Below are 20,251 nucleotides of genomic sequence, written 5' to 3'. Positions count from 1 at the left end.
ATATATATATATATATATATATATATATATATATACAGCATCAGAACCAAGCTCGGTACATATAAACAGCACCAGTACAAATACCGCTCAGTACACAGATAATTTGCAAATTTAGTTTAACACCTGCCATATAAGTTTGTACGGCATAAAACTACAGCTCCCCGTATAGCCAGAACGATGGTAAGGAGTTGCTGTTTCACAAAAAAGCCAATACACACATCACCTCACTGCAGATCATGCGGTGACTACAGTACTGAGGAGTCACAGGGACAATAAACATTTACATTTAATGACTCACCGGTGATGACTTCTCAGATTCTAATCGTTCTCTTTACTTTTCCATCTGGTCCAGAACTCTCTGATGCCTCCTGGCCATGACCCATTTCTAAGGAAATGGGTACATTTGCTGCTCAGATGTCTTCGAAAGCTCACTTTTTCAACATTTCTGGACCTATAAATGAAGAGCATATTCTTATGGTACCACACTCTATGCCCCCAAATATAATAGTATCATACACTGTGTCCCCGAATATAATAGCGCTACACACTGTGCCCCTAAATATAATAGTAACATACACTGTGCCCCTGAAAAAAATTGTGTCAAGCACTGTAAAGTAATGCACCACACACAGTGCCCTCTGTAGATAGTTCTCCCCATAGAGCCCTCTGTAGGTAGTAGCCCCTTGTGGCGTTCCCTGCAGATATAGCCGCTTGTGGCGTTCCTTGTAGATAGAGCCCCTTGTGGTGTTCCCTGTAGATAGAGCCCCTTGTGGCTTTCCCTGTAGATAGAGCCCCTTGTGGTGTTCCCTGTAGATAGGGCCCCATGTGGTATTCCCTGTAGATGGCACCCTATCTACAGGGAACGCCACATGTGGCCTTATCTACAGGGAACGCCACAGGGGCACAGGGGGCTCAATCTACAGGGAATGCCTCAGGGGGCTCTGTCTGCAGGGAACACCACAAGGAGCTCTATCTATAGGGAACGCCACATGGGGCCCTATCTACAGGGAACGCCACAAGGAGCCCTATCTACAGGAAACGCCACAGGGAGCCCTATCTACAGGGAACGCCACATGGGGCCCTATCTTTAGGGACCTCCACAGGGGTACAGCGGGCTCTATCTACAAGGAATGCCACTGGGGTCTCAATCAACAGGGAATGCCCCAAGGGGCTCTATCTACAGGAAACGCCACAGGGGGCCATATCTACAGGGAACGCCACATGGGGCCCTATGTGGCATTACCCGGTAGATAGGGCCCCCTGAGGCGTTCCGTGTAGATAAGAGCCCCTATATAATCCGATGTAGTTAGTACCCTATGTAGTCTTCTGTAGTTCTCATTCCCTGTATAGTCCCCCTATGTAGTGCCCTATTGTGCCCCATGTAGAAGGAAAAAAACCACATTTTCTTACCTGTCCCGTTGCCGCGCCATCCTCCAGCGATGTCAGTCCTCCTCCATCGGAACGATGCAGCGGCACGATGATGTCATCACTAAAGCGCTGAATAGCGAGGCATTTTGTGCCTCGCGTAGGGAAGCGCTAGTCAACTCAATTGTATCCATGTCCTAAGGACTTGGATACAATTGAGTGCAGAGGATCGGTTCCGGCTTCCCGCTTCACCCGGTTCTCAGAACCGGCTATCATTTTAACAACCGGTTCGGGAGAATCGGAGCGAATCGGCCGGATCCCACTGCTGGTTACAGGAATGGGTACTTGTACACCAGGGGAGCAGGTGCGGACAGAATAATAAAGCCCTACAAAAACTTAGCTTATGGGGTACAGCAGTGGTTCCCGTGCAGATAAGGTTTTCACAATTTTGGGGTATTTCTTTAATTGGTTCTTATTTGGACAGACAGTCCCTTCTTTTCTCCGAAATCCCTCTACTCCTCTGAAACGTCTGCATTTCCATATTGCTCCAAAAAGGTGTGTTTTTTCTACACATCATATTTCTCCAAAGAGCTGTATACACAAAACTGTAGGAAATGTTTAAATTAAGATTATTTGTAAATTTTGTTTATTGGATCATTAAATAAATGATTGAAAACATGCTCACACCAGTTATTTATCTATTTATGTACATAACAAAGTCACTTATATATTTTCCTCTTTCTCTAAATTAAACAGAAGTCAGATCGTCCATGGAGCTCGTCTCAATTTTCCTGTCCACCATTGTCATCTTCTTCTTGATCAATGTTTTTAGAAATACAAAACAAGGGAAATACAAAAATTTCCCCCCTGGTCCAAAACCGTTACCAATTCTTGGAAATATACTCATGTTGGACATGTCAAAACCCTATAAAACATTTTGTCAGGTAAAGAAAATATTTTGTAAAAATATATTATAACATATAAGGACACGTATAATATGAAAATTACTTATTAAAGGGGTTGTCCACTACCGGACAACTGATGACCTATCTACCGGATACGTCATCAGTATATCATCGGTTCGGGTCCAACACCTGGTACCCGCACCGTTTAGCTCCTCCGGCTGACTCCGGGCACCGGGCGTCCATGCCGAAGCAGTTGGCTCCGGTCACGGAATAGCGGCCGAGTTGCAGTACTGCAGTATTCACGTGAATTGGAGCAGAGCTGCAGTTTGGCAGCACGGCCGCTATGTAATGTATGAAGCCAACTGCTTCCAGCTCCGTACATTGCATAATATGAAATGACATCCAGTGGATATGTCATCAGTTGTCCGGTAGTGGACAACCCCTTTAATTTACTAACCTTGGCTAGTTTGGACCTTGTTTATAGTTGGGGCCCCCTGTACTTAATGTTGGCTTCTGTATCTGTCCATTTTGATTCTGGCTAGCTTTCTGACTACATAATTCCTATAATATTTTGCGCTATACACATATGTTTGATCTTGACTCAGCTAGTTGATTACAAGATCTTCGATTCTACTAGCAACAACCTGATCTATGTCTAGCTACCCTGGTTCCTCCCAACTTTATTAAAGAAATAATCTATATACAATCATGCTTAAAGGGCTTGTCTAGTTTAGAAAACTCATTTTTATACACCCTATTAGGGAATTCTGAGATAATATAGGGGGGTCCTCTGTTCAGGATCCTCAGCTCTTGGCGAGAGCGGTTACAAAGAGCGTCTCTCGCTCTGGAGAACCTCTCATGTCCTGCATTACACAGAAAACACATTGATATGAATGGACACTGTGTAATGCTTAATTTCCCCTATGGTGGCACTGCAGGGAAAATTAACACTTACTGCTAGATTTCCTACTGATTACAGATGATCGCTAAGGGGCCCAGCCGGGGAAAACTTTGTGATCATCTTAGTGTCAAGGGACCCTTTTAACAAGCAGAGATTGTCCAAAGTGGACATCCCCTTTAAGTCATTTGGTCAGAGTACCAAGACCCTCACCGAAGTTGTTCAAAAAGGTGACCATAATTCTGACTATATTTTAAATAACTTTAAAATTATTCAAATCTGCTATCATTTTTGTGTTTACAGCTGTCTAAAGAGTACGGCACAATCTTCAGTGTCCAGATGGGTATGACAAAAATAGTTATCCTATGTGGTTACGACACCATTAAAGACGCTCTAATCAACAATGCTGAAGTATTCTCTGACAGACCGCACAATCCTATGTCCTCCAAATCAATAAAAGAGCATGGTAACTTTTCTTTCTATTTTCTTATAAATTGTCTCATTACACAATATATTTTTGACCTTAGAAAATGGTACTGAAATATGGAGTTGGATGCCGAATCATGATCGTTCTTAAGTGTTCATATCTTTCTTGTAGACACATCACATATGTTTCATTATGAGAAGTCCAGTATGATGTATATTAGCACTCCACCATAACATCTTTTACTTCTACTACTTAGGTATTGTTTTTGCCAATGGAGAGAACTGGAAAGTGATGAGAAGATTTGCACTCTCAACATTACGAGATTATGGAATGGGAAAGAAATCTCTAGAAAACAGGATTGTTGAAGAGGCTGAGTGTTTAGTAGAGAAGTTGAAATCATACGGAGGTGAGTGGTGGGATGTCTCCTGCATTGTATATTTTGAGAATGATAAGTTTTGTCTTGTTTTGTTTATATTCTTGTCTTGTTAGGGTGACCATACACACTAGATAAAAGTCAGCCAAACCCACTGATTTCAAAATACGCCATCCTCAGTTACCATTTTGTGGTAACTGAGGGGGTTTCTGGACATTTACTGTAATGGATCTGCCAGACACAGCTTCTTTGTCGACGCCCGTGGTTAGTCAGTCTGCACCTGCTCCTAAGTCTGATAGAGTGACTCCTTCTTCTACCAATCAGGCTGGGAGGCTGAGGAGTGAGAGAGCCTATCACAGCCTGGCCAGATGGAGCTAGCTGCCGCCCTTTGTCTATTTAAACCTTCATTTCCTGCTTCTCCTTTGCCTGTGATTCTGCTTGTTTCTTGGCTCTGCTGCTGCTGCTTGAACTATTTGTCCTCTGCTTCATATTGACCCTGGCTTTACTGACTACTCTCCTGCTCTGCGTTTGGTACCTCGTACACTCCTGGTTTGACTCGGCTCGTTCACTACTCTTGTAGCTCACGTTGTTGCCGTGGGCATCTGCCCCATTTCCGGTAGCTTCTATTTACCCTTGTCTGTTTGTCTGTCGTGCACATAGTGAGAGTAGGGACCATCGCCCAGTTGTACGCCGTCGCCTAGGACGGGCCGTTGCAAGTAGGCAGGGACTGACTGGCGGGTAGATTAGGGCTCACCTGTCTGTCTCCCCACCCCGTTCTTTACATTTACAGACTACCTGTAGGTAGGAGAAAGAGGTCAATAGACTACTAAAAAGGGAAAAAGATGCCCCTTCCGCTAATAAAATTTATTATTCAGGTTTTTATTGTACTGGAGATTTGTGAAAATTATAAAAAAAAGTATATAGCAATACAATTTAATATGTGTTGTATGAATGTTAAACTCCCCAAAGACAAAGCCAATCGTGGCCTCAAGGAGTGTAAGATTTTTATTGTTTTTTACTTTTTGCATTCTGACAAGTTTTAGTTCTTGCCTATGACTATACTGTATGACGGCTGGTTTTTGTACGTTGAGTTGTAGATTTTCAGTAGCATTTTGTGGTAAATATATTAGTGTTTCATTTTATTTAGAGCACAACTATTTATTAATGACAGAATGCATAAAAAAACAATTGTTTTATGCAGCTCACCATAAAAGACAGAATACAGATTATTACTATTATGGGGATATTGAATTTTTATTTTTATTTTGCACCTTTATGATTTTATTAATGATTAGTTTATGTAATTTTTTCAATATGCATTTTTTAGTCCCATTATTCAACTTTTAAGGTCAATCAATTTTTTTCACCATAATGCACCTGCCATTTTTGCTATACACAGTATATATAATAAAGAAAGAAGATTTGCAGCACTCCAATGTGAAAAAAGTGGTGGTTTATTCAATCCAAGAACAACAGCAACGTTTCAATCCTACAATAGGATCTTTATCAAGCCAGGCTTGATAAAGATCCTATTGTAGGATTGAAACGTTGCTGTTGTTCTTGGATTGAATAAACCACCACTTTTTTCACATTGGAGTGCTGCAAATCTTCTTTCTTTATATACCAATACACGTCCGAGGATCGGGACGTTTTGCTGGGCACCTGATCGATTGATTCCGTGTGAGTGCTGCTGCTTTCTTGTTCAGTATATATAATAGATAGATAGATAGATAGATAGATAGATAGATAGATAGATAGATAGATAGATAGATAGATAGATAGATAGATAGATAGATAGATAGATAGATAGATAGATAGATAGATAGATAGATAGATAGATAGATAGACAGACATATCTATATGTATAATGAAAAAAAGAGTAAAGCAGCACAGCAACAGCAGTGGGTGCAGGCCTCCTGGGTTGAGGCTAGAAACCCTTGTAAGTATAAGAATTCAAAAATGAAGAGACAACACTCCAGGGAAAACGGTGAAAAAGGTGATGTGTTTATTTACCCCATAGGCAAGCAACATTTCGATCCGTCTCAATAGGATCTTTGTCAAGCCTATGTGGTGAATAAACACATCTCCTTTTTCACCGTTTTCCCTGGAGTGCTGTCTCTTTATTTTTAAATTATTATTTTTATATATATATATATATATATATATATATATATATATATATATATATATATATATATGTATATATACACTACCGTTCAAAGTTTGGGGTCACTTAGAAATTTCCTTATTTTTGAAAGAAAAGCACAGTTTTTTTCAATGAAGATAACATTAAATTATTCAGAAATACACTCTATACATTGTGAATGTGCTAAATGACTATTCTAGCTGCAAACGTCTGGTTTTTAATGCAATATCTACATAGGTGTATAGAGGACCATTTCCAGCAACCATCACTCCAGTGTTCTAATGGTACATTGTGCTTGCTAACTGTGTTAGAAGGCTAATGGATGATTAGAAAACACTTGAAAACCCTTGTGCAATTATGTTAGCACTGCTGTAAACAGTTTTGCTGTCTAGAGGAGCTATAAAACTGACCTTCCTTTGAGCTAGTTGAGAATCTGGAGCATTACATTTGTGGGTTCGATTAAACTCTCCAAATGGCTAGAAAAAGAGAGCTTTCATGTGAAACTCGACAGTCTATTCTTGTTCTTAGAAATGAAGGCTATTCTATGCGAGAAATTGCCAAGAAACTGAAGATTTCCTACAACGGTGTGTACTACTCCCTTCAGAGGGCAGCACAAACAGGCTCTAACCAGAGTAGAAAGAGAAGTGGGAGGCCCCGCTGCACAACTGAGCAACAAGACAAGTACATTAGAGTCTCTAGTTTGAGAAACAGACGCCTCACAGGTCCTCAACTGGCAGCTTCATTAAATAGTACCCGCAAAACACCAGTGTCAACGTCTACAGTGAAGAGGCAACTCCGGGATGCTGGCCTTCAGGGCAGAGTGGCAAAGAAAAAGCCATATCTGAGACTGGCTAATAAAAGGAAAAGATTAATATGGTTAAAAGCACACAGACATTGGACAGAGGAAGATTGGAAAAAAGTGTTATGGACAGACAAATCAAAGTTTGAGGTGTTTGGATCACACAGAAGAACATTTGTGAGATGCAGAACAACTGAAAAGATGCTGGAAGAGTGCCTGACGCCATCTGTCAAGCATGGTGGAGGTAATGTGATGGTCTGGGTTTACTTTGGTGCTGGTAAAGTGGGAGATTTGTACAAGGTAAAAGGGATTTTGAATAAGGAAGGCTATCACTCCATTTTGCAATGCCATGCCATACCCTGTGGACAGCGCTTGATTGGAGCCAATTTCATCCTACAACAGGACAATGACCCAAAGCACACCTCCAAAGGATGCAAGAACTATTTAGGGAAGAAGCAGGCAGCTGGTATTCTATCTGTAATGGAGTGGCCAGCGCAGTCACCAGCTCTCAACCCCATAGAGCTGTTGTGGGAGCAGCTTGACCGTATGGTACGCAAGAAGTGCCCATCAAGCCAATCCAACTTGTGAGAGGGGCTTCTGGAAACATGGGGTGAAATTTCTCCCGATTACCTCAGCAAATTAACAGCTAGAATGCCAAAGGTCTGCAATGCTGTAATTGCTGCAAATGGAGCATTCCAAGACGAAAGCAAAGTTTGAAGGAGAAAATTATTATTTCAAATAAAAATCATTATTTCTAACCTTGTCAATGTCTTGACTATATTTTCTAGTCATATTGCAACTCATTTGATAAATATAAGTGTGAGTTTTCATGGAAAACACAAAATTGTCTGGGTGACCCCAAACTTTTGAACGGTAGTGTTTTCTAATCATCCATTAGCCTTCTAACACAGTTAGCAAACACAATGTACCATTAGAACACTGGAGTGATGGTTGCTGGAAATGGGCCTCTATACACCTATGTAGATATTGCATTAAAAACCAGACGTTTGCAGCTAGAATAGTCATTTAGCACATTAACAATGTAAAGAGTGTATTTCTGATTCATTTAATGTTATCTTCATTTTTTAAAAAAAGGACATTTCTAAGTGACCCTAAACTTTTGAATTTTGAACGGTAGTGTGTATATATATATAGATATGGGCCCAGTCTTTCTGTATACTAGCAGTTGCTCTGGGAGGTAATCACAGTATGTGCATACATAGTTTTGTGGGAATATGAACCTCCGGTTTATAATAATATTGTAAAGAAAAAAATGTTCTAAAACAGTACATAGCATTATATTACATAATATTATTTTCCATTATAAATAGATAATAAAATGTACTTTTATTTCAATTTCAATTTTTTTTTTTCAGGAAAGCCCTTTGATAATTTTAACAGTTTAAATGCTGCTGTAACCAATATCATTGTGTCCATACTGTTTAGTAAAAGATTTGATTATGAGGATCCGACAATACTGAGACTTATGGGTTTACTTACTGAGAATATAAAACTTCTAGGAAACCCATGGGTCAGGGTAAGTCATATTTTATTGTTTATACAAGTAATAATTAATACTATTATATTAATACATTTTTGATGAAAAACATAAGAAATATTTTAGAATTTAGAAATAACTTTGGATTTTGATACATAACATTTATAGAGGGTGAGATAATTTGTTAGTTACTTTTAATTTCATTATTTAATAAATTATACAGAATTGTGCAGGTGAGGAATTACAATATCCACATTTTTTTAAACTCCACACAAGAAAAACGTAATAGTTAATTATTTATTTATTTTTTTTAAGATTTTTTTTTCCACAACAGAACAACTACTGCCATCCAATTTGAAAAAAATATTGTTATTGTTAGTAATTACAATTGTTTGAATTTGATTTAATTTATAGTTGATTGTTTTTATTGTTTAAACATAATTACTTATTTAAATGAATTGTTGTTTGTACATGTCAAAATATATTTAATTGAAAGAAATTAATTTTATTTACTTAATTTACGTAAAATTTGGATTCAATGTTTAAAAAATATTTTGATTTTTTTTTACATTTATTTTAGCTGTACAACAGTTTTCCATTGCTGATGGATCGGCTGCCCGGAGCTGATAGAACAATTTTTGGAAACCTCAGAGAGTTTCAAAGCTTTATAAGAGCAACATTCACAAAACATAAGAAGGAGCTGGATGTAAATAACCAGAGGAACCTTTTTGATGCCTTCTTAGCCAAGCAACAAGAGGTATAAAATATATTTCACCACTCATTATGAGCTAGACATTTAAAATACATGTACATTGGTAATGTCTTCCATGAAATTATTAGAAAATAACACTAATGAATGCATTTAAATACATAATATTCATTACATACTGTACATGCCTACATATGGTTTGGAAAAAGCATAAGAGATGTGACTAGGCCCTGGTCCAACATGTAGACCGCACCGAACAGGACAAAAGCTGTTCTCACAAATGCTGTCAAACGACTCAAAGGAGCTGTATACAACATATAAAGTAATCATATTAGTGTTCTACTTAGCATGAGGACACCATTAATAGTGTCATGTATAGTACAACCAACACCCTTCCACAATATTCAGAGTGCAATGTAGGTTGGCCAAGGTAACATGGAGCGTCTTCTTCTGACTGTGCCCCGATCCGTGAGTATATGGACCCACTAGAACGCACTGCCCGTAGCGGAGTAGCAGCTGGCCAAACAAAAGTCTTAACAAAGTCCTAGTACAAGAGTACCTTTGATAGTCCAGACAGTGGAAGAGGCTTAGGCACAGATAAACTTGAAGGCAGATGATGCCACACGTGGCGGATGATATCAGGCATGGCAGATGACACCAGATGTGGTGTAAGACAGCGGGCGTGACAGGTGGCACAACACGACTCCAACACTCTAAGGCACAGGAACAAATACAGCACAGGATACAGAATACAGGTAGCATTACACGGAAACAGCGGGAACAGGATAACACTAAGTTACCATTTGCTAAGATTAACTTGGGCATACACAACAACGCTCAGGCAAGGAGTGAAAGGGCAGTTCTGGGTGATCAGGGCTGATTGGTGATATTTCTTCAGTGCGCCCTAGAGGATGCTGCAGAGCGGAGCAGAAGTGAGTGCTGGCGTCTCCTATGAAGGAGAAGTTGGCCAGCACTTCCAACTCCATGGCCGCGGACATCGAGGGGTAAGTCGGAACGATGGTCCTCGGCCGTGGACGTTACAGACTGTAGGTCTCTAATGGTGAGGGGAACATTTGGCTTTTAATCCTAGTGTTACATGGATCATTTACCACTAATCCCTTGCGAACTTGGGATGCTATGTTTATGGCTAATATCTCATGGAAGCCAAGGAAGGTAAAAAGCCATTGAACCATCCTGTGAGGTGCCAAGATGGTGAGGAAGGCCATCTATGTCTAGAACATCCACTTGTAATATTGTTTTTTCATGCTTACCATGATCGTTTGACTAAAATTCACAATTCCATTTATGGTAGAGGAACAATTTATACCTTCAATTTCTCTTATAAGATTTAGGACACCTAGAGAGTTGAATTTATGTGAATCAACCATAAGGGTATAAATGCCCCCAAAAAAAGGTATCTACTACTTTGAGCTGGAAGCCTTTCAGATCAGTGGTGAAATGCAATAATGTCAAAATATCTAAAGTTTGGTCCACATCAGACATGGGCAAACTACGGCCCGCGGGCCACATACGGCCCGTTAGGCTTTTTAATCCGGCCCGCCGAACTTGTCCAAGATATATCCGTCCTCAGCAGCTGCTAGTTCGCGCAGGAGGACGGATATATCCGTCCTGTGATCGCGCGGGTACTGACAGTTTACCCACGCGATCAGCGGCAGGAGCACGGCTGTTATACACAGCCTGGCTCCTGCTGCAACTGCCGGAATCGAAGCACGCGCCGATTCCGGCAGTTTAACCCATTAAATGCCGCTGTCAACAGTGACAGCGGCATTTAATGTGTTTGACAGAGGGGGGAACTCCCTCTGTCTCCCGATCGGCGCCCCCGCAAACAAATCGCGGGTCGCCGTCGGGTTTCCATGACAGCCGGGGGTCTAACAAAGACCCCCAGGTCTGTCTTCAGCATCTGCCTGTTAGGCGATGCCAGAGGCATGACCTAACAGGTTGCCTGTCAGTTTTACACTGACAGGCAATAATGCTTTGGTATACGAAGTATACCAAAGCATTATATATGCGATCGGCATATCGCATAGTGAAGTCCCCTGGTGGGACTAAAAAAAAAAAAGTAAAACAGTTAAATAAAGTTTGTGAAAAAAAAAATAAAAAAAATTAGTCAAAGTCAAATAAAACTACTTTTTTGCCCCAAAAAGTGGTTTTATTTAATAAAACGGTCAAAACAAATCACACATACACATATATGGTATCCCCGCGATCGTAACAACTTGACCAATAAAATGAACACATTAATGAAACTGCCGGATGTACGGCGTCCAAAAAACCCGCAAAAAACAACGGCAAAATTCTCTCTTTTCTCCCATTCCCCCCATAAAAAATAAAATAAAAGTTCATCTATAAGTCCTATGTACCCCAAAATAGTACTAATGAAAACTACACATTGGCCCGCAAAAATCAATCCCACGTACGGTCACATCGACGGAAAAATAAAAAAATGACGGCTCTTGGAACGCGGCGATGCAAAAACAAGTAATTTTTTTCTAAAAGGGTTTTTATTGTGCAAACATAGGAAAACATATAAAACCTTTACATATTTGGTATCCTCGTAATCGTGCCGACCCGTAGAATAAAGGTAACATGTTATTTATGCTGCATAGTAAAGGGCATAAATTTATAACGTGAAAATTAATGCTGGAATAGCTGCTTATTTTCAATTCTCTCCTAAAATAAAGTTAATAAAAGTTAATCAATATATTGTAAGCATCTAAAAATGGTGCAATTACAAAATACAACTCGTCCCGCAAAAAACAAGCCCTTATACGGCTATGTCGACGTAATAAAAAAAAAGTTCCGACTCTTGGAATGCGACCGTGAAAAACCAAAAAATAATCCTTGGTCATTAACGTGCAAAATGGCCCGGTCATTAAGGGGTTAATGTGGCGCGTATTTCTCTTTATTTCACTTTAATTTTCACTTCGTTTCACGTCACCATTAAGCCCTTCGGTTTTCAAAGAGTACAATATCAGCCGTCACTTTGCCACGAAGCATGCAAACTATGCTAGCAAGCAGTCAACACAAGAACGGGCGGCCACTGCTCAGAGGTTGGCAGCTAATTTACAGAGTCAACAGAACTTTTTTCTTGATAAATCACAGTGCGTATGTTATTTTAATCTATTTACATTTCCTCCTCCCAGTATCTGCGAAATAGTATGTAAATGCCATATCTTGCATATTCCTTGAGACAAATTTATTAACTGATAAGGGCTATTTTTCACATTTGAAAGACAGTTAATAAATTGGGTTGTAGTGTTCTTACTGTGCTATGAGGTTTGCACACACTACATTTAATGCTTTAGTATATCCGGCCCAAACACTCCCTCCAAATGCTCCTGGCCCGGCCCCTCTGTCAAATTTTAGAACCCATTGTGGCCCGCGAGTCAAAAAGTTTGCCCACCCCTGGTCCACATTGATATATTATACCACAAATATATAAACTTCCTTAGTAAAAAGAAAACAAAAAACATAATAGCAGGTTAATTGTCTTCCTCTGATTTATTATTTCATGTCTTACATAAAAATTAGGTCAGATTGGGTCATTGACCAACCTGAGTAACTACACTATATAGCCAAAAGTATTTGAACACCTGACCATCACACTTATATGAGCTTGATGTACATCACATTTAAAAAACCATGGGCTTTAATATGGAGTTGGGCCCCATTTTGCAGTCTCCACTTTTGTGGAAGGCTTTCCACAAGAGTTTGTTTTTAGGAACTTGTGCCCATTCAGCCAAAACAGCATTTGTGAGGTTAGGCACTGATAGACGAGAAGGTCTGGCTCACAATACGCATTCCAATTCATCCCAAATGTGCTGGATGAGGTTGAGGTCAGGGCTCTGTGCAGTCACTTGAGTTCCTCTACACAAAACTCCTCACCCCATGTCTTTATGATCCTTGCTTTTTGCATAGGGACACAGACATGCTGAAACAAGAAAAGGGCCAAACCACAAACTGTTTCCATAAAGTGGGAAGCATACAATTGTCTGAAATGTCTTTGTATGCTGTAGCATTAACATTACTCTTTGCTTAAAATTAGGGTTTAAACTGTAAAGGGTTTGCCAGACACAGGTTCTGTGTCGACGCCCGGGGTTAATCAGCCTTCATCAGCTCCAAGGTCTGCTAGAGTGACACGATCTGTTACCACTCAGGCTGGCAGGTTGAGGAGAGGGAGAACCTATCACAGCCTGCCCTGACGGTTCTAGCCCTTGGTCTATTTATACCCTCACTTACAGCATGTTCCTTGCCTGTGATTGTCTGGTTTCCTGGCTTTGCGATTTCTGCTATTTACCTGATTGACCGCTGTTAATTATTGACCCTGTCTGGACTGACTATTCTCCTGCTCTGATTTTGCTACTACGTACTCTCCTGGTTTGACTCGGCTCGTTCACCACTGCCTGTTGCTCATAGTGTATCCGTGGGCAACTGCCCCTACTTCCCCCTTTGCTTCTGTGTGCCCTTGTCTTGTGTTGTCTGTCTTGCACTTATTGAGCGTAGGGACCGTCGCCCAGTTATACGCCATCACTTAGGACGGGCCATGCAAGTAGGCAGGGACTGAGTTGCGGGTAGATTAGGGCTCTCCTGTCTGTCTCCCTACCCCGATTCATTACATAAACCTTAAAAAACAACCCTAGACCAGAATCTCTCCTCCAACAAATTTTAGAGTAGGCACTATGCATACCAATAGGTAGTGTTCTCCTGGCACCCGCCAAACTCAAATTCATCCATCAGTCCTCCAGATAGTGAGACTTGATTCATCACTCCAGAGAACATGCTGCTCCAGCGTCCACTGGTGGAGTATTTGACACCACTGCAGCCAACCTTTATTATTGTGCATGGTGATCCTAGGCTTGTGTGCAGCTGCATCCCATTTCCTGAAGCTTCTTGTGCTGATGACACTTCCACAGGCAGTGTGGATCTCTGTAGTGTGTGATACAATGGGGGATAGTGGATTTTTACGTGCCACACGCTTCAGTACTCCGGCCCCCACTTTGTGAATTTGCGTGGTCTACTGCTTTGAGGATGAGCTGCTGTTACTCCCAGACACTTCTAATTTGCACTAATAGCAGTTACAGGTGACCGGGGCAGATCTAGCAGATAATAATAGCACTTACAGGTGACCGGGGTACATCTAGCAGATAATAATAGCACTTACAGATGACCAGGGTAGATCTAGCAGATAATAATATCACTTACAGCTGACTGGGGCAGATCTAGCAGATATTAGTAACACTTACAGATGACTGGTTCAGATGTAGCAGATAATAATAACACTTACAGGTGACTGGGAAAGATTTAGTAGATAATAATGACAGCACTTACAGATGACCAGGGCAGATCTAGCAGATAATAATAGCACTTACAGATGACTGGGGCAGATCTAGCAAAAAATAATAACACTTACAGATGACTGGGGTAGATCTATCAGATTAAAGTAGCACAGGTGATGGGAGCAGATGTTGAAGATCAGAAATGTCATGAACTGACTTGGGGTATAGGTGGCATCCTATGACAGTGATATGTTTAAAGTCATCTAGCTCTTTGGTACGACACATACTACTAGCAATGTTGTCTATGGATATTACATGGCATATCTATATATATTTATATCTAACTTTTATTTTGCACAGGGAAAGCCAGACTCCACTCAGTACTACCACAATGAGAACCTGACTGCACTGGTGGGAGATTTGTTTGGTGCTGGAATGGAAACCACGTCAACCACTTTAAGATGGAGTCTTCTGCTAATGATAAAACACCCAGAAATTCAAAGTAAGACATGTCCCTAAATAGTAATTTAAAGGGGGTCTCAGGACGACAATCCCTGAAGAGGAGCTACAAGTCCTGCTGTGGTGAACCTGCACCATCCAGGCATTACATGGTCGGCCAATAATCTGATAGGTTGGCATATAGTGCTACACTTGGTCGCTGCATCTGGAATGTATGGACAGACGTAGCTTTCTTCATGCTCTAGAACTCACTCCAACATATCAGACTTAAAAGAGAACTTTAAAGAGAACCTTTCACCTCCACATACATGTGCAGCTGAGTGCAGCATGTAATGGGGAGAGCTGCACAAACCCTGGGGCACTTTACATTTTTTTTCTACTTTTTTAAATATCCCCCTGAACTGTCAATGGGACGTCTAATGGCAAGGGGGCATGTTACTATGGCTGTGACACTGTCCAATCAGGTACGGACAGTGTTACAGCAAAAGCGAAGATAGAGGAGAGTGTGAGCACGCGCACGCGATCACTCTTTAGCTTTCAAGATCAGTCTTCTGTCGAACTGGCAAGGGGGCGTGTCACTGCTACGGACAGTGTAAGAGCTGGGGAGAGGAGAGTGCATATGTGTGCTCTCCTCTCTTCAGCTCTTGCGAGAGATCAGTCTTGTAGTTTGTCTGCCAAACTGGCAAGGGTGTGTGTCACTGCTACGCACAGTGTAAGAGCTGGAGTGAGGAGAGCGTGCATGCATGCTCTCCTCTTCAGCGCCTTCACTGTCCGTAGCAGTGACACGCCCCCTTGCCAGTTCGGCAGAAGATTGGTCTTGAAAGTTGAAGAGTGATTGCGTGCGTAGCACGCACACTCTCCTCTATCCTTGCTGTTGCTGTAACACTGTCCGTATCTGATCAGACAGTGTCACAGCCATAGTAACATGTCCCCTTGCCATAACACGCCCCATTGACAGTTCAGGGGGTTATGTAAATATCGGGCGCAAAATATAACGGCACCGATATCTAAATAACGGAGGAGGGAAGATAAAAATGTAACGTGCCCCGGGGTTTGTGCAGCCCTCCCATTTAATTGCTGGTCCTCTTTAAAAATCCACCTCTTTAGAGAAAATTTACACCCTACATTGACCTGTCTACACTACACAACGGTATAAGCATGTATAGTGTAGTAGAAAACAAAGGGAGGAATCCTCCAGCTCACCTGACACAATATGAGTGTCGCTGTCTGCGCCTGGATCCTTTTCGTGTCGGCACACGTAGCAGAAGCAGAGGTAGAAAGGAAGTTGGATCCAGCGCCTTGGTAGAAGTAAAACGGAAGGAATTTCCAAGTTTAATGAGATTCTATTAAAAAGTCCATTGGAGTATGGTCCTGGTGTGTGGGTAATGGGAGGAATGATCCTGTAAAGCCTACGCGTTTCGGACGATAGCGACGTCCTTAGACTTGGCTGTAGTGTAGGTATCCACTGGTTGGTTTGAGGAGTCATCTGAAGTTTTAAAAAAAATTCTCCCCAGAAATACTGTAGCACCCCTATTTGATTAAATGCAACTGAGCTGCAATACCAGACATGGCCTATGGACAAGAGTGGTGCTGTTTTAGTTTTTTCTAATCTCAAATACCCATTTATTGTTTATATAGGGGCCTAGGCTATAAATATTTGCTTATTAAATAAAATGTAATTAATATCTACAGAAAAAGTGCAAAATGAAATTGATAAAGTGATTGGATCAGCTCAACCCCAAATGGAGCACAGGAAACAAATGCCATATACAGATGCCGTCATTCATGAAATTCAACGCTTTGGGGATATTGCACCGACTACTGTACCACATGCAGCTTCTCAAGATGTCATATTCAGAGGGTATTTTATTCCAAAGGTAAGCGCCATATCCCCTTAATTATTTATCTTGGCACAGCGCCATACACCTGGTTGTGGCTGCTTCTGGCACTGCAGTTCACTACAGCTCAGTCCCATTCAAGTATAATACCAAGCAATGCAACAACAATGTGTACGGATGGAACTTATTTGCATGGCCCCTTTATTTAGCTGATCAGCAGAGGTGCCAGGAGTCAGACCCCCACCAATCAAATATAGAAGGTGGCTCGTTTTAAAAGGATTTAAAAAAGGTATCTTGTTTTTTTATTCAAAAACAGCGGTACTCTTCTCTATGACTTGTGTCGCTATTTGCAGTTAAGCTCCAATTTAAGTTAATAGAGACAAGCTGTATTACCAGACTCAGCCTATGGACAAGGAGTGGCGCTGTTTTTGGAAAACAGCAGATCTTTTTTTTCTAATCTAATTATCTAATAGAACCTGTTTCAGTAGGTTACGTGATACTGCATGTGACAACACATATTAATATCGCAGGAGATTATGCCAAATTGCATTGATAAACGTAGCCCTGCTACACCTGTGGAATCATATCAGACTTCCATTATTGGAATTGATCCCTTTATGAGTAAAAATATGATGATAATATATTAAGAGACTGGCAGGAAAATCTAGCCTGTCTAGAGAATACATTTAGCATGACATTTTTGTCAGCTTGCATTCTGCCTGCACCTCCTTCCCCCGTCTTCGAAAACCTCAATTCAATTATTTATTTTTAAAAACAAAACCAAATATTTTTACAACAAGATTTGCAAACATGGATTAATTTCCACTTATAAACAATTTCCATTGTATGCGGATAAAATCTGGAATAATCCATCCAAGATCACATAAAAAAAATTTGAAATCCACTTGGCTACAGACCCAAAACTTACTATTTGCTACCTGTATAACATATATTATTTTTCAATACTATGCATTTTTGTTTCTACCACCCCAGGGAACTGCTATCCTCCCGGTGCTGCATTCCATTCACAAAGACAAAGAATACTTTGAGAAACCAGATGAATTTTATCCAGAGCACTTTCTCGACTCAGAAGGAAATTTCAAAAAGACTGAGGCCTTCATACCTTTCTCAATAGGTAACATTCATACTGAATAACTCAATGGCAAGAGGGATCAGGTTATGAAAGTCTAGGACAATGCATTTCTGAGATTTTAGGGGGTAGTCCACCATACAGGACCATAATCTATCAGCCAGAATGGAGAGCGGCTACAAACAATGTCTCTCGCTTTGGAGGACCCAGCGCATCCATACGTTGCACAGACCAGTCTATTCATTTCAATGAGAATTGTGTAATGCCTCATTTCACCTGTGGGGGTGCTGCAGGGGTTAGAGAGGATGGAGCCGCTGTAACTCTGCAGCCACACAGTTCTCTCTATGATTGGGCAAAGCGATTCATCAACGCTCTGCCCGATCTCAAAAAAGGGACAGGGAGTCTGTGTGGGACCAGACTTTTCCTTATTTGGAGTAGTTTTCAAGCTGTGCGCGAATGCAGCCAGGCAGCTTGAGGGGCAATGTGACCTGTGCCCAGGAGCCTGAAGAGACCAGTAATATTATAGATGTGTAATAGTTGGAGTGTTCTTTTATAGATTTTTTTGCATCCGGGCCCAGGTACTTCAAATTATATAACTACTTGGGATGTCAGGTGCAAATGAAGGTCTATACCACAGTATGGGTTCATTTACACCCCATATATATCCCAAATATTGCTCAAATGTATTAAATATTAAACGTATTATACAAAAGCTCTACTAGCAAGTGGAATTTTTATATTCTTACTATATCTGTTTTATATATACAGTATATATATATATATATATATATATATATATATATATATATATATATATATATATATAAATATAAAATGTTGTTTCTCTTATATTTTCTTATTTTTAGGTAGAAGAAGTTGTGTTGGTGAGATATTGGCTAAGATGGAGCTTTTTCTGTTTTTCACATCACTTTTGCAACATTTCACATTCAATGAGCCGCCTGGAGCTAAACTGGACCTTACTCCTACCCCGGAGACTTCAAATTCCCCCAAACCTTTTGAAATCTGTGCCATATCTCGCACCTAGGAAATGGTGTGTCTGTGACTTATGTTATGGAATATATTTTATGTATTGATTAGACTACTTTCAGAGACTAATATTAAGAGAGCAGGGTAAATGCTTGACCTACTGTACTCTCTCCTTTTCTCCTCCTTCTATTGACCCATTTGCTTGACTAACGGACATCATAGGACATAGTTTCTCCTAGAGGTGGGATCCCAGCCTATCAGAGATTTAAGACACAATTTACCGATTTTTGTCTACTGTTGGAAAATCCCTTTAATATTTACAAATATATTAGATTTGCTCTTTTTAGAAATGTTTTCACTTTTAATTATGCATTGTAGGTATTATGCTTTGTTGGCTACACCTGTATTAAAGCACACCTCCAGCGATCCACTTAAAAACCTCTTAGGATCTGCTCTTCAGTGAGTAAATTCAAGAGCTTTATGATGTTTGGTAGCTTTGTTTACTTGCAGGCTGCATTCTCCATTTATCCATTTATTTTAATATGGGATAGTGTAGAAAGAGACTTTAATTACTGCAGCCCTTTACCTTCTCCCTGCTGATGTTAGCTGGATGAGCAGAGAGATAGATAGATAGATAGATAGATAGATAGATAGATAGATAGATAGATAGATAGATAGATAGATAGATAGATAGATAGATAGATAGATAGATAGATAGATAGATAGATAGATATAGCTAAAAAATAAAACTTTAATATTTTACCCAGACAGGGAATGACATGCTGTCTGTGTTTCTGTAGAGAAATGAACTCCTAGATAATAAAGTCCTGTGATCACAGCAGCATCAGCACTGATTCCAGCAGAGTGTTGTAGTAACAGGGGAGGAGCAGGTGTAATGTTAGCTACCAGGCTTGTAGAAACAGTGACTGGGGACTGGACTGTGTCTCCACTGGATCTGTGACGTAGCAGACAATTATAACAAATTCCTGACAATAAATTAGGGGGAAGAATGAGAGGTCTGCAGCCCAACGGCTGAGCTTTGAAGGAATAAACTCCTCAAAGATTCTGTACCTGAGGATCTCAGAGCTTTGTGACCTTTTTATTTTAACTATAGGCTATAATAATAAACTACGTAACTATGTTATATAAAATGACATTACCATACACTTGTTCTCACAGGGGCTTTCACTGATATCATTATGTGTAACTTAAGTAGAGTAATGAGTAAGAACCTTTCTCGAAACACATTAATTTTTTTTTCATGTTTTCATATTTAATGTATAGAAATAAAAATAATTTTTAAACAGATTTCCTTGACTGCTGGATTATAATTTTTCTTTCTAAAACTTGAGTGAGTTGATGCACTAGCATACTTGCCATATTCTCCTGGATTAAAGGGGAACCAGCAGGGGGGGGGGGACCAGCCGGTCCAAACTGTTGTTTTTGTTCGCCCACTTAAA

The 20,251-nt window shown here is 40.4% G+C and overlaps 1 protein-coding gene across 1 annotated transcript; it reads left to right on the top strand.

The window, feature by feature from the left end:
- Positions 1-2,132: 2,132 nt before the first annotated feature.
- LOC142759080 (cytochrome P450 2K4-like) lies at positions 2,133-18,849 on the top strand. Its single transcript, XM_075860926.1, has 9 exons — positions 2,133-2,309; positions 3,472-3,634; positions 3,852-4,001; positions 8,290-8,450; positions 8,992-9,168; positions 14,778-14,919; positions 16,569-16,753; positions 17,708-17,849; positions 18,671-18,849. Exons 1-9 carry the CDS (start codon positions 2,136-2,138, stop codon positions 18,847-18,849), a joined length of 1,473 nt encoding a protein of 490 aa, XP_075717041.1. The 5' UTR covers positions 2,133-2,135.
- Positions 18,850-20,251: the final 1,402 nt, after the last annotated feature.

The sequence above is a fragment of the Rhinoderma darwinii genome, chromosome 4 (genome assembly GCF_050947455.1).
Source record: "Rhinoderma darwinii isolate aRhiDar2 chromosome 4, aRhiDar2.hap1, whole genome shotgun sequence".
NCBI classification, from domain to species: domain Eukaryota; kingdom Metazoa; phylum Chordata; class Amphibia; order Anura; family Rhinodermatidae; genus Rhinoderma; species Rhinoderma darwinii.
This window is presented reverse-complemented; position numbering and strand designations above follow the sequence as displayed.

Excerpts from the sequence above, each read along its gene's own strand:
- LOC142759080 (XM_075860926.1), top strand. The coding sequence starts at position 2,136 with ATGGAGCTCGTCTCAATTTTCCTGTCCACCATTGTCATCTTCTTCTTG. Across the intron at positions 3,635-3,851 it reads CAAATCAATAAAAGAGCATG|GTATTGTTTTTGCCAATGGA; the intron begins GTAACTTTTCTT and ends TCTACTACTTAG. Across the intron at positions 17,850-18,670 it reads CTTCATACCTTTCTCAATAG|GTAGAAGAAGTTGTGTTGGT; the intron begins GTAACATTCATA and ends TCTTATTTTTAG.